This window comes from Marmota marmota, unplaced genomic scaffold, assembly GCF_001458135.2.
Source record: "Marmota marmota marmota unplaced genomic scaffold, marMar, whole genome shotgun sequence".
NCBI classification, from domain to species: Eukaryota; Metazoa; Chordata; class Mammalia; order Rodentia; family Sciuridae; genus Marmota; species Marmota marmota.
The window spans coordinates 2,411,090-2,425,165 of record NW_025999894.1 but is presented as its reverse complement, the minus strand read 5'-3'; the positions used below and the strand labels follow the sequence as shown (position 1 = coordinate 2,425,165).

The 14,076-nt window shown below is 40.1% G+C and overlaps 1 protein-coding gene across 11 annotated transcripts in view; it reads right to left on the bottom strand.

Annotated features, from left to right (window-relative positions):
• Dhrs7b (dehydrogenase/reductase 7B) overlaps positions 1-13,190 on the bottom strand; it is a 59,489-nt gene extending 46,299 nt beyond the window's left edge. For 2 of the 11 annotated variants that reach the window (XM_048795449.1, XM_048795455.1), the window contains exons 1-2: positions 12,571-13,047; positions 8,231-8,384 (exon numbers count right to left, since the gene is read on the bottom strand). Coding sequence is in view for 8 of the 11 variants with exons in the window: in XM_015503513.2 (XP_015358999.1) it covers positions 8,231-8,241 (11 nt within the window). In the remaining 3 variants the exon portion in view is untranslated. Of the gene's footprint in view, positions 1-8,230; positions 8,389-12,570; positions 13,051-13,108 lie in introns of those variants that run through there. The other 9 variants (XM_015503513.2, XM_048795435.1, XM_048795431.1 and 6 more) reach the window with 9 other exon arrangements.
• Between the last annotated feature and the right edge of the window lie 886 nt (positions 13,191-14,076).

Sequence of the window (14,076 nt, the reverse complement as noted above, 5' to 3'; positions counted from 1 at the left end):
AAAAAAAAAAAAAAAAAAAAAAAAAAAAAAGAAAATCAGTCAAACTTAAGTAAAACTACTGGTAATATTTCTCTTTATTAAAAAAAAAAAGTCAATGTACAAGAAATTGTGGACTAGAATTAACCATTTGAGGGCATCCTAACCACTGTGAGAAATAAAGTTCAGTGTTTCATTTTCAGAATATAATATCTAGCCTTAATTAGATCCAGTTGTCGCCATTTTAATTCCAGCTCTTCCCTTCACCTGCCCTAATATTTAAATTAGCTAATTGTGCAGACAGTCACCTGGAGCTCCTCCTTTCAGGGCAAAGGGCAGGGTTGCATCAGGGATAAAAAGGGGCAGATGATCTGCATTACCAGCCCAGGTGTATTGGCTAGCCAGGTTGGACAACAAGCCCTCTGTCAGGAGTCAAGTTTGCCTTGCCCACACACTTTCAAGCAGTGTTTGATTTCCTGCAGCACCCAGTTATTTCTAACACCACAAACAACTATATGGTACTCACAAACCATTTATTTCTAGGATAACCCCTGTATGGTACAACATTTTAGACATTCCTTCAGTCTAACATTTTACTGCACTGTAAGTCTCAGTAAATTTTTAAAAATTTGATTTTCCCTGTTGCCAAAAGGGAAAGAGATCTTATATCCTCATATGCCCCACCCCGTTTTTCCAGTTGTTTGTTTGTTTGAGACAGGGTTTCACTAAATTACTCAAGCTGGCTGCCACCTCCAGAGTTGCTGGGATTACATGGTGTATGCCCCCATGGCCCAGTGAAACCTAGTATTTTAAATCCATACTTCATTCCTTTTAAATATATGCAAACCTTTGAAAGCTAAATAAGCTAGCTCTGGCCAACAGTAAAACTCAGGGCTGTTTTTCTGAAGGACTGGAACCCCACCTTTTCAAATGTAAACATCAAAGAAGACAATCACCCTGGCGATTTAGTCTGGATGCCTTAACTACCTGCCTATCATAGAAACTTACAAGAAGTTTTCTTTTCTTTCATATAAAGGCATTTAAATAGCACAGATGACTAACTCAATCAATTAGCAGGTGAATTTAGGATGAATTATGAAAGCATATATAGCAAATGGTGCTCTGAAGTGTTCTTACAAGAGGATAAATCTGATTAATCTTGAGACTATGTACATAATGGGCTATATCTGCTTGGCTTCCGATGGTGGGATTTCATTTGTCTTTGTAAATCCAGTCTGTCTAGTGCTTATCCAATAACAGAACTATTTTCTGTCTTTTCCACATTTGTGAACAACATTTTCTGGCTTGACAGGAGACTGCACTTTAATTTCCCCTCACGTACAGGGAATATTCTACACCTTGTCTTGGCTCACCTCACTGCTGCTTTCATACTTGCCTCAAAATGACACCACACACACAAACTTTGACTTGGTGGTAGTAGAAAGGAAAACAAGTCAGGGACATGAATATATAAGCAAGGCTTCAAATAGGGCTTCTCCTTGAGAAAGGAGACATCACAATAATAGGGAGTTCCAAGCAGGCTGCCAAGACAAAGGAGAAAGCTAGTTTATTGATGCAAAAGAGTGGGAGGGTGGGCTGGATTCAGGAAGGTTACAGGCTTTCAGTGCACTGTCACAGGTGTTTTTCTCTTCCCGGGCCAGCTAACCTTCAAGGAGGGAGAGTTTGCAGGTCATCCCGAGGTCAAATGTTACATTCTCATACTGCTGACACATCCTCTATAAACATCTCTGCCTCGTGATGAGGAAGAGTTACTGTAACTGCTTAGAGAACACATAGGTGGGAAGTGGAAGAGCCCCAGGAATTTGCTGTTTTGGTGACTCCTCAACACTTTTATCCTTTAGGTTGTTTGTCCTTGGAGAGTCATGGAAGGGTATCCTAGTTTTATTGATGCACCTGGCTTTCTGAGGCAGATAAAACAGAGTGAGTCAGTGATGAAACCAGAGTTTTAGATGAAACCAGATTCTCTGATTTACCAATATTTTTCTGGGTTCTCGTCTCACAAATTTGAAGAATGAAATCCACAGACAATAAGAGAAGGCAAGAAGGAACAGGGTAGGATTTATTTAAGTGAGAAGAGGCAGAACAAGGTGAGAGAGGAACTTGTAGCAAGTTTTTTCACTTAAATGAACTAGTGTAAGGGCTTACATATCTTCCAGGTAGGGGCACTGATCAAAATTCATGCTAAACAGGTACTGGAAAAGTATTAAGTCTATTGGCTTGGTCCCTGATCCTCTGATTGCTGCATCCTTTAGCCTTAGAGTTTGAACTTTCGTATAAAGTTCATTCTGGTCTACCCACACTTCCATTTTCCCCCCACTCCAAGACAAAGGAGTTAGTTAAACTCATGGAGCTTTACATTTGAAAAATACTTAATTGAGGTACATTACCCTGACTACCTGACCAATGACTATTCTTATTCAGTGAGGAGGATGGGAAAAGCACATAAGTTTTTCTTTGTTTTACTTTTCTGGGTATGGGAATTGAACTCAGGAGCATGGCTTTGAACTCATGATCCTCTGTCTCAGCCTCCCAAACTGCTTGGATCACAGGCGTGTGACACATCGGCTACACATGTTCTTAATATTTAACAAGCCACAAATTAAGGTGGGCCAGCAGGGAAAAGCACACGCCATGCTTTTAATAGCTAACAAGCTGAGTTAAGGCCCAGAGGTGCATTTGCCCTTTGACTCTATAGTGGTCCCTATCTATCTCCTCTTCTTTGTGAGAAAAAGTCTGGTGGTTCATTTTCAAAATACAAAATGTAGCTTTACATGTAGTACTACTGGGGATGGGGGAGGGGACCAGCCAAAGGGGAAATAGAAGAGAGTGATTACCAGCAGTCAACACCTTAGTGTGATAAATTCACAGCCCCTTCACAGGCAGGAGTTGATAGGTCAGCTTAACCAACAGAGATAAACTGCAGTACATGCCAAGATGCACCTACTCCAAAAAGGCCTTCCTGCCACACAAGAACAAAGGGAGGTGGAGACAACTAAAGGTACATGTCTTTAAATAACTCAGTAGGGGATTGTAAAACCAGGCAACATTCAGGAAGACTGTGCACCCGAGGCACTCAGCCATTGAGGAACCACTGAGGAGACTTTTACACTAGGGGATAAAATGCTGATTGCAACAGCTCTGAGAGGCCTGATCACTCAGACAGCCCATCTCATAAGACCATCATTAAAAGCCTTGCTCCTACAGTACCTCAGGTCTCCACACTCATTTTTGGGGTTTGGGCAGGTAAGCATGTTTCTCATACCCTTCAAGAGTTTTTATTCCCTTATTCTTAAGGGGTGCCACTTTTCAAGAGGGTCCCTGACTGATTAAAAGAAAAATACTCCTCCCTGACAAGAGCTTTTTGAGACTATGAGCCCATTCCTGTATCAAAGACTTAGGAATTAGAACACAAACTATGAAATTCCAAGAAGAAAATGTAAGGTCAATACTCCAACATACAGGCATGGGCAACAACTTTCTCAACAGGACCCCAAAAGCTCAGGAAAGAATGCTAAGAGTTAATAAATGGGAAGGCATCAAATTAAAAAGCTTCAGCACAGCAAAGGAAGCAATTAGGAATATGAAGAGAGAATTTACAGAATGGGAGAAAATCTTCTGACAGGATTAATACCCAGAATATATAAAGAACTCAAAAAACTGAACACTAAAAAATCCAATTAATAAATGGATTAAACACTTTTCAAAAGAAGAAATACAGGGGCTGGAGTTGTGGCTCAGTGGAAGAGCATTTGCCTAGCATGTGTGAGGCACTGGGTTTGATTCTCAGCACCACGTATAAATTAATGAATAAAATAAAGGTCCATCAATATCTAAAGAAATATTTTTTTTAAAAAAAGAAGAAATACAAATGGCCAACAAATATATGAAAAAGTATTCAACATCATTAGCAATTAGGGAAATGCAAATCAAAACTACACTGAAAGTTCATCTCATACCAATCAGAATGGCAGTCATCAAAAATACAAATAGTAACAAAATGATGGAGAGGATGTGAAGAAAAAGGAACACTTTTACACTGTGGCTAGGATTGTAAATTAGTACAACCACTATGGAAATCAGTATGGAGGTTCCTTCAAAGAAGAGGCATAGAACCACTATGTGACCCACTCTACCACTCCTTGGTACTTACCCTAAATATTTAAAGTCGGCATGCTATAGCAATACATGCATACCCATGTTGATAGCAGCACAATTCACAATAGCCAAACTATGGAACCCACCTAGGTGTCCATCAATAAATAAACGGATATTTTTAAAAAATGTATTATACATACACAATGGAGTTATGGTCAGCTAAAAAGAAGAATGAAATTATGTTATTTGCAGGAAAATGGATGGAACTTGAGAATATGATGTTAAGCAAAATAAGACAAACTCAAAATCAAGGGTCATATGTTTTCTCTTACATACGGAAGCTAAAGAGGAAAAAGGAAAGATCATGTTTGGGGGAGGGGGAAGTTCTCACAGAAATGAGCTGAGTAGCAGAAAGAGACCAGGAGGAGGGAAGAAGGGAGAGAAAAGGGAAATACTGGGAAATGATATTGGCCAAATTATTTTGTTATATTGTGTCATATACAAATATGCAACAATGAATCCCACCATTATATATCACTATAATGTACCAAGAAAATAAATACGGGCAGAAAAAAAGAGCCCATTCCAATTGTTTGCCTTTGTGATACTCCCACATAGATTACTTCAAAGGCATTTATTCAAAACTAAACTGATTTTCTACTAGGGTTTCCTACAGCAGATGCACAAGCTAGAAAAGAATCAGCCCATACAGCTTTCCCTTCTTACCCAGTGTCAACCTATCAGCAAGTCTCACTCATCACACCTACATAGTCCTCAAATCTGACTTCTGCATCCAACTAAAGACCCAGAGTTATTTTTCATAAATACAGACCTGATAATACTACTCCCCTGGCTAAACTAGTCAATGGCTTCCCCCATTCTTAGGATAAGCCCTTTGTCCCTGGCATGGCTTACAAGACTTGCATGGTCTGACCCCTGCCTACCTCTGCAACCTCATCTCCTTAACTCTCTCCTTCCCTCTCTGTCCTCCATCTCCAACTATGAGTGTAAGCTCCATGACAGCAGAGACCATGCCTATTTGCTCACCACTGTGTCCTGGCACCAGACAAATAAATATATATTGAGGAATCATGGTGTTAAAACAACTGTAGTATCTTAAGTGGAAGCAAGTGAATTATTAACTAAACTATACACAGTGGAAGGGAAAAGTCTTATACATGTTTGTGTAGGTAGCTAACACAGAGCTTGGACCATAATGGAGCTTTAAAAAAATGTAAAATCAATTTACAAATTAGAGACAAATATGATGAAATATCAGCACATTACATCTATTTAGCTTTGCACTGCAGATTTTCACATGCTGATTAAGTCTCACATTTGGGTATTTATCCCTCTTTCCATCACAATCCCCTTCTGTGGGGAGGAGACTAAAGTCTAAACACATTCTTAAAGTAGAAGACTGGGCTCCAAGACAGAGCTAGAAAAAATATGGTTTGTGGAACTGAGTACATATTCTGAAAAGCAAATAAACCAAGACTGGGGAGGGGGAGGCGGGTATTGCTCTTATGATAAAGATCTCTATCTCACTTGGCATCTGATCTTGCAACTTTCTCCACCCTTTGGCCACACAGGTCTTCCAATAACCACAACATATAAGATCCTCTGACTTTCAAGGCTTCCCACATGACCTTCCCTCACTGTCACAGCTCTTTGCCCAATTTAATTCCAACTCAACCCCTGTGATCTCAACTAAATATTATTTAGACATCTATTAGAAACAGTTCTCACACCTGTCTCTCCCAACTCCTTCCCCGATGTTAGCTATGTATTCTCATGACACCCTCTACTGTCCTCCACAGAAGGTACAACAGTAATGAATTTAGTTTTAATGACACGTTTACTGTCTCTTGTTAAAATCTTAAAAACAAGGGCTGTATCTGTTTTGGTCATCACTATATTCCAAACACCTAGCACATTGCTGGCACACAGCAGGTAAAAAGTATCTGTTAAATAAGGAACGGAGGTTAGGAGTGTATTTCAATGGTAGAGCAGTTGCCTAGCATGCATGAGGACCTGGTTCACCAAAAATCAAAAAGAAAAAAGGGGATGAATGCAATACGTTGATAATCAGGTTTTACAGTGACATGGAATTGGCTCTGCCCTTACTATCTCTGTACCTGTGTAAAAGATTCTTATAAACTCTCAGCCCACTTTCTTCATCTATAAATATAGTAGTTCCTATTTTACAAAGGTAAATTACATAAAGCATGGTGCCTGGTCATAGCAAATGTTTAATAAATATTACCTATTACAGGTTGCGTATCCCTAATGCAAAAATCTGAAATGTTCCAAAATCCAAACCTTTTTGGTACCAACACAAGGAGAAAATTCCACCTCTGACCTCATGTGATAGGTCACAATAAAAATAGAATACTGACCTACTGCAGCAGTCATGTACATGCCAGGCTTGCTCCAGAACTGGTGGTTCAGGCTCCTTTTACTGAGCAGTACACCTGAATCCTATTCTGTTTTATTCAGTTTGAAAGGAAGTCGGAAGACAGCAATTTGTGATGGGTAAATGCTTTCCTTTAAATGTTAAGGTCATTTGTTTTGTACTGGTTGTTATTGAGTCAGTTTAAATATATTCTGGTTAAATGCCAGAGAATTTTAAAATTTTTTTAAGTTTTTAAATTTTAAAGTTTAAACCACCTGTCAAATAAGGACTGCCTGCCTACTTAGTACAACCCACTCGTGTTATACTAGTTTCTCCTACATAACACAGTCACTGACTCTTAGGGAGCCTAAACATCACAATAACAAATATTTAGTTCATTTATCTGCTAAAGAAAATATTAAACTTTTACACATTTTAAATAAGTGTCATTATCTTTATTTGGTGGAGGAACTAAAGCCCAAGATAGACCAGTAAGTAGAGGGAAGCACTATTTCAATACAAGCCAGAACCGTTATGTGCTAACATTGTATTTGAATAGGGAGATTTTTGTAGGAGATTCATTATTTGTTCCCAGATTATTAAGTTCAAGGATGATTGTTTCAAGGACTTAATTGTGTGATCATGAAGTATTTTTACACACATTCAGGCCATTAGCACTAGAAGATGAAGTTCCTAGGTCTCTGTGATCCAAGTTGCTAAGATCAACTTATCTTCAAAGGATGAATTTACTCCCATATAGCACATAAACATTCTATGATTATTTGTTTAAAGAACTTAACGTAACATGATAGAACCAAGTGTGTCATAATGAGGACAGCATTAATTTGAGGATCTGAAATTTTGGGTTTGAGTTTCAGCTCTGCTGTTTATTACCACTGTGATCTTGGTTAAGTTACTTGAGTTCTCTAATCTATAAAACTATATTTTTGCTCGTCTATAAAACAGGAGGATTGCCAAGTGCAGTGGCACACACCTGTAATCCCAGCAGCTCACGAGGCAGAGACAGGATGATAGTGAGTTCAAAGCCAACCTTGGCAAAAAGTGAGGTGCTAAGCAACTCAGTGAAACCCTGTCTCTAAATAAAATACAAAAAAAAAAGAGCTGGGTCATCTAGCATGTGTGAGGCCCCTGGGTTCAACCCTCAGCACCACATAAAAATATAAATAAAGGTATTGTGCCCAACTACAACTAAAAAATAAATATTAAAAAAAAACAGGGGGGGCTGGGGATGTGGCTCAAGTGGTAGCACGCTTGCCTAGCATGTGTGAGGCACTGGGTTCAATTCTCAGCACAACATAAAAATTTTAAAAAAATATATATTGTGTGCACCTAAAACTGAAAAATAAATATTTAAAAAAAAAAATAGGGCTGGGGATGTGGCTCAGTGGTCAAATGCCCCCTGAGTTCAATCCCCAGTACCAAAAAAAAAAGGAGGGCTGAACTAGGTAATCTACAGAGATTTATTAAACTCCAGTTTCATTGGTGTAATGAGTAGACATCTGTGTCCTATGGAAGAATTTGAAAGCTAATATTGGTTTCTTGGAACAGTTTCCATGGGTGTGACAATTGCTTTAATTATCCAAAATCTTTCAAGTTACTTTAATTATCCAAAATCTTTCAAAATCTTTATTTTCTTTTTCCATGCCAACTAAAATTGGGATTATTGTCATTACTGGATTGAGCAATAAACAAATGCTAAAATTAAAAAAAAAAAATACTTACCTTCCAGCCATGAAGGTACACGTGAAATATAAATGAAGCCGGGCGCAGCAGGACACACCTGTAATCCCAGCAACTGCAGAGGCTGAGGCAGGAGGATCACAAGTTCAAGGCCAATCTCAACATCTTAGCAAGACCTAAGCAATTAAATGAGACCCTGTCTCAAAAAATAAATAAATAAAATAAGCTGGGAGCACATTTAAATGGTAAAGTGTCCTAGGTTCAAACATCAGTACCTCCCCCCAAAAAAATAAATGAATTTTGTTTTAGACTTGGACCTCATCCCCAAGACATCTCATTATGTATATGCAAACATCCAAAAATTTTTTGAAAATCAAAACCCAAAACACTTCCGGTCCCAGCATTTCTGATAATGGACACTCAATCTGTATTACTATTAAATAGTTTAAAAGGGGCATAAATGTTAGAAAAGGCATATTCCACACTCTTTACTAGGACACAAATGTAACTCCCTTTATGCAAACCCATAGTTGCAAATTTGAATAAAACAAATTATACATATAAAAATTGTATATTTATATATAGTGTGTATATATAATAATATATATTAAAAACAGTAGAGGAAATTGATTGTTTTATTCAACCATAAAATTCAGAGATGGAGCAAGGTATGATCACTTTGATTAGGGTTTCAGCTTAATTTCTCTGAGATCATCTTCACAGTCTTCCATGTACTGGCTCTTCAGGCTGTCTTCTTTTCTGACAACAGGATGACTTCTAAGAGTGTCTAGGCCATCTGTTATCACTGAACTGAAGTCCTAAACTTCACCCTGAATGGACAAGCCATTTGCCTATCCTAGAATCACTCTGTCCAAGTTGTTGCCATGAACTGATTGACCAGAACCAAAGTTATATTCCTTCAGTGAGAATCTGTTAAGCCAAAAACTTCCTTTCCCCAAATTCCTCACGACTATGACTTTGACATACGACTTCAAACATACATTTTAAATAGTCATTGACCACGTTTCCATCAATGATGTGCCATGTATATGATGATAGTCCCATAAGATTATATATCACTTAGTAATGTCAAAGCTGTCCTCGCTTATGTAAGAACACTCTCTGATGTTTGTATAATAGTGAAATCACTTCACAATGCATTTCTTCAGATATATCCTATTGTTAAGTTACACATGACTGTATACTAAAAAAAAAAAAAAAAAAAACCCAAGGGCCTGGAGGTATAACTCAGCAGTGGAGTGATTGTCTAGCATGGGCAAAGCCTTGAATTCGATCACTGTGGGGGAGGGGGGGCATGCGCGGCCACCACATCTGAAACAGATCTACTTATAAAGCCAAGAATCTTTCTGGATATTAAGTGCTGTGTACTAATTTCTCTGGCTTTCACATTTTCATGTGCACTGTCAGGTTTCATGTACAATGTTAAAAATTATTACTTCAGGCAGCAGGGTTCAAAACCTGGGCTTCACAATCTACAGGACCTCAGTCCAGCTACATCGTCCTCACAGGACATTCAGACAAGGCAACTGACTTTGCCTTTAAGATAACTGCCTGGTAGGAAGTTCCACATCTCAATAAGAAAATGTCCCTCCCTTTGGTGTTTTCAGCATCCCAGCATCAACCTCCCCACTCCCTAATCCCACTTCCTAGTACACACTATGTTCTCCAAAACCTACCTCCAACTTTGTTTTTGTCCCCTCAGCTTTTCTTACTTTTAACCCGTCTGTTCTTCAAATTCTTCATCCATAAAAATGGAACTAAACCAGTACTTCCTTCTTGTATAAATAACACAATGGAAGCCATAAACTAACACACAGTAACTATTGTTTAAGTGTTCCTAAAGATCCCTAGTCAGCCTACAACTGAGAAAAAAAAAATTAAAGAATCTTTTCAATGACATAATTTTTTTCAGAGTCCATGTTTTTTTAGAATAAAAGAAACTTCAACTTACTCCATTTAGAGTAATGAAGTAAAATGTAAGATCCCAAAGAAGCGCCAAATGTTGCAAAGGGAGAAGAAAAACTAACAAATTAGGTAGCTCATTGTTTCTTAAGAAATATTATTTCAGCAAAACATACTTGATGTATACTTTTTTTTAATGGTACTGGGGATCAAACCCAGGACCTCACACGTGCTAGGCAAGCGTTCTATCACTGAACCATATCCCCAGGTCTCTTATTTTTTTATTTTGAAACAAGGTCTCGATAAATTGCCCAGGCTGGCCTCAAAATTGCAATCCCCCCACCTCAGCCTCCCAGTAGATGGGATTACAGGTGTGTGCAATATACCCAGCATATATCCATTTTTTCTTTTAGGTGTTGATGGACCTTTACATTCATTTATTTATATGTGGTGCTGAGAATCGAACCCAGTGCCTCACACATGCTAGGCAAGTGCTCTACCACTAAGCTACAGCCCGAGCCAGCATATATCCATTTTTATAATGCAAGCCCCATAAAGCAAGCCCCCACAGCACTACATGGCCTTCAGCCCACTGTTAATTCAGAAGCCTCACCATGTTATTCTTTCTCTCTGCCCAGTCAGACCTCCTGGGCTCAGACAATCCTGCCTGAGCCTCCTGAGAAGGTGGGACTACAGACTCCACCAGTGTGCCTGGCATTTAGGGGTAGTGCATGCTAGGGATGGAACCCTGGGCCTCCAGCATACTAGGCACCTTCTCTACATAGAGCTAAACCTTATTATTTTTCTTTTTTTGGTACCAAACCTAGGAATATTTTACAACTGAGTTACAATCTCAGCCCTTTTAATTTTCTATTTTGAGACAGGGTCTCACCAAGTTGCCCAGGCTGGTGCTGAACTTGAGCCTTGTATGACTCAGCCTCCCAAGGAGTTGGAACTATACCACACTTGGCCAGACCTTAATTTTTTAATGTAATCTCTTTAACAAAGACCTATTCAAAGGCAACTTTTGTACCTGAATAAGCACATATTTTTGCAAAGAGGTGTTTATCTAAAAACCTGCCTCCCTCACTAAATTACAATTTAGTTTCCATAACTCTCCTGTAAAAACACAGTGATACCACCCACTTATGTGTTGAGGAGGAAGAAAATTATCTTTTTAGCCAGTCCAGTGTATGCTCAAAAAGGTTAGTCCCCCTCCCTGTGAAGAATCCAGCCTAATTCCATTTTAAGATTGGGAGCCATATTATCACAAAGCCATGAAAAGTTGATTTGTGTTTTACTATAAATTACTGCGATTTCTAAACTTGTTTGGAATTCCTGCCTGTGCCTTGAACTCACCCATGCCTGGTTTTCCCTGACCAGATAACAACCCTCTCTAAAACCTTAGTGACGCCTCATAAATTCTGATGTTGGGATCTGAATTTACTTCCTACCTTGAACTATCATGAGGTGTACATCATTAATTGCCTTTGTATTATGCTTGTCAAAATCCTGTTATCTGTAAGTTCTCAAGACACCCCCCCCTTTGCAACTTTTGTGCTATAAAATCATATTCCTGGAAAGCTGGGGGACTGATCTCTAAATCGGGTTTTCAGGAGAGACAGTCCTGGCCAGCTCCAGTGTACACAAATATAAGTTTGCTTTAATTTGATTTAAAATTGGAGTCAGTGCTCTTTTCTTTTCGTCAGAGTTCAACATCTGCCCTGTGAAAAAAGTAGATATTTCTCGCTAATTCAAACTCCATTACTAAGCTAAGGATCCCCCTTTCCACCTGCCACTTATCTAGAAACTGATACTCGCCCTCCCTCCCCCCAATATATGTACAGGTTGGAAGACATGAAAAACACTTCCTGGCAATTCCACTAAGAGAAGCAAGAATACGTTCACTAAGCACATGCATCACTGAAACCTAAGTTACTTCAAGAGTAACCAAACAGTGCTGCACGCCTGCAGTCCCAGCTACTGGGGAAACTGAGGCAGAAAAATCGCTTAAGCCTGAGCTCAGGAGTTGGAGGTCAGCCTAGGCAACTAAGCGAGACCCTGACTCAAAAGAGAGAAAGAGAGAGAAAGTGTGTGTGTGTGTGGGGGGGGGGACGAAGGGGAAAAAGATATCTTCTCAATCTCAAATAACTATACCAAAGGCTTGGGAACTGAAAAGAGAATGAATTCCACGGGCACCATTGTTGTGTACCTACTGTGTGCCAGCCACTAAGCTAAGGACCTTACAAGAGCAATCATATTTACACTTCACCATAGCCTTAACAGTGTGTGTGTGGGGGGGTATTATTCCCCCAAGTTACAGAAAAAAAAAAAAAAAAAAACAGGCGCTAAGAGTTAAAGACCTCTGTCCACCGTTGCACAATCAGCACCAACTGGAGAAATAAGATATTTAAGACAGTCATTCCCATAAAGGTTCAAGAGTCAATATTCTCCCCTACCTTCTCCTTTGCTAGCTCTAACTCTCCGTCCCTAGGCTAAAGTACCACCAACCTCCGGTGCCTCTGCCCCGCGTCACACCACCTGCACACGCTACTGCAGGAGCTCCGACCCGCCGGTGTGGGAATTTGGAGACAGACCCTAGCCCAGCCGACTTCGGTTGCCTTTTACACACACCGCCTTCGCGGAGGGGTGGGCGGGACCTTTTCCTCACTACTTCCGCTCCCGGCTAACGAAAACCAACGCCAGACCTCGGCTACCGGGCAGGGCCCCGCCCCCAGCCCACGAGACCACGCCAGACACAGGACTTCAGTGTCCCAACTGAGCTTTCCTTCAAAGTTGGCCCCGCGGGGTTACGGAATCCACGTGGGACCGGCGCGCCCGCTCAGGGCCCGCAATCTTCGCTTGGCCACCACGCCGCTTCCCACCCCTCCCACGGGAAAGTGTTCTTTCACTCGAGTCCGGACACACAGAGCACCTCAGCCCAGGACAAACCCCTATCACTTTTATCGCAAAGGTTTCTTCTTCCCGCTACCCTACCAGGTTGCCGGAGAGCCCACAGTGTGTTTCACGCTCCCGCCTCGGAAGTGACATAAACTCAGAGGTCCGGACCAATCCTAGTGTTTAGGGTGCGCATGCGCCTACGGACGTGAGCCGCTGCCAAAGTGTAGAAAATCCGAGGAGGAGTCTCCTGCTTGAGCACCTTCCCTTTATCTTCCGGAGGGGAAACTTATAAGTTTATCGTTTGGGTTCCGAGGGCTTTGGGGGAAAGAAAAAAGTTGGGGAATTTATGCTACAGTTGTGGAGATATTGTAAAGTTGTAATGATGAGAACAGAGTGATATTGACTAAAAGGAAAAAAGGCCAATGAAAAAGAAGAGAGAAGCCAGAGACCGACCCACCCAGGCAGTCACAGCACCATCAACTAGGAAAGTTCAATAAATAGTGCTAAGTTCATTGAATGTCCACTGGGAGAAAAATGAACCTTGACTCCTACCCCCTGCAAAAGAATCAACTCTAGACAGTAACTAGCAGAATATTGCAACTAGGAAAAAGGAAAACCCTCCTCAGCAGAACCTAAAACCACCAATTCTAAACCTATTTATCCGTGACAAATTGCTGGTAGTTAAATTTGAGACGTTGCAAGACACCATTAAAAAGGCAAGCAATGGAACAGATCTTTGTAATGCATTTACCTGAAAACGACTTATTTAGAATCTATAATTCTCGCAAAAAAAAAAAAAAATTTAAAGACCCGATTGGCAGAAGAGGAAGGCTGGAAAGAGTCTGTTGGAGAGAAAAACTGAGGGGGAATTTTCATTGTTCAGAATTTGAAAGATGGCCAAAGTATGTAAGTTGAAAACCTCCCTCTCTGTTTTCCGTCACCCAGTTCCCCTCCCGTTGGCAACAATATGTGACTGCAGAGCTCTTGTCTTCATAATTAAGCAATTATGTATATATTTAGTATCCCCCCTCTTGTTATACAAACAGAAGCATACTGTAACTCCT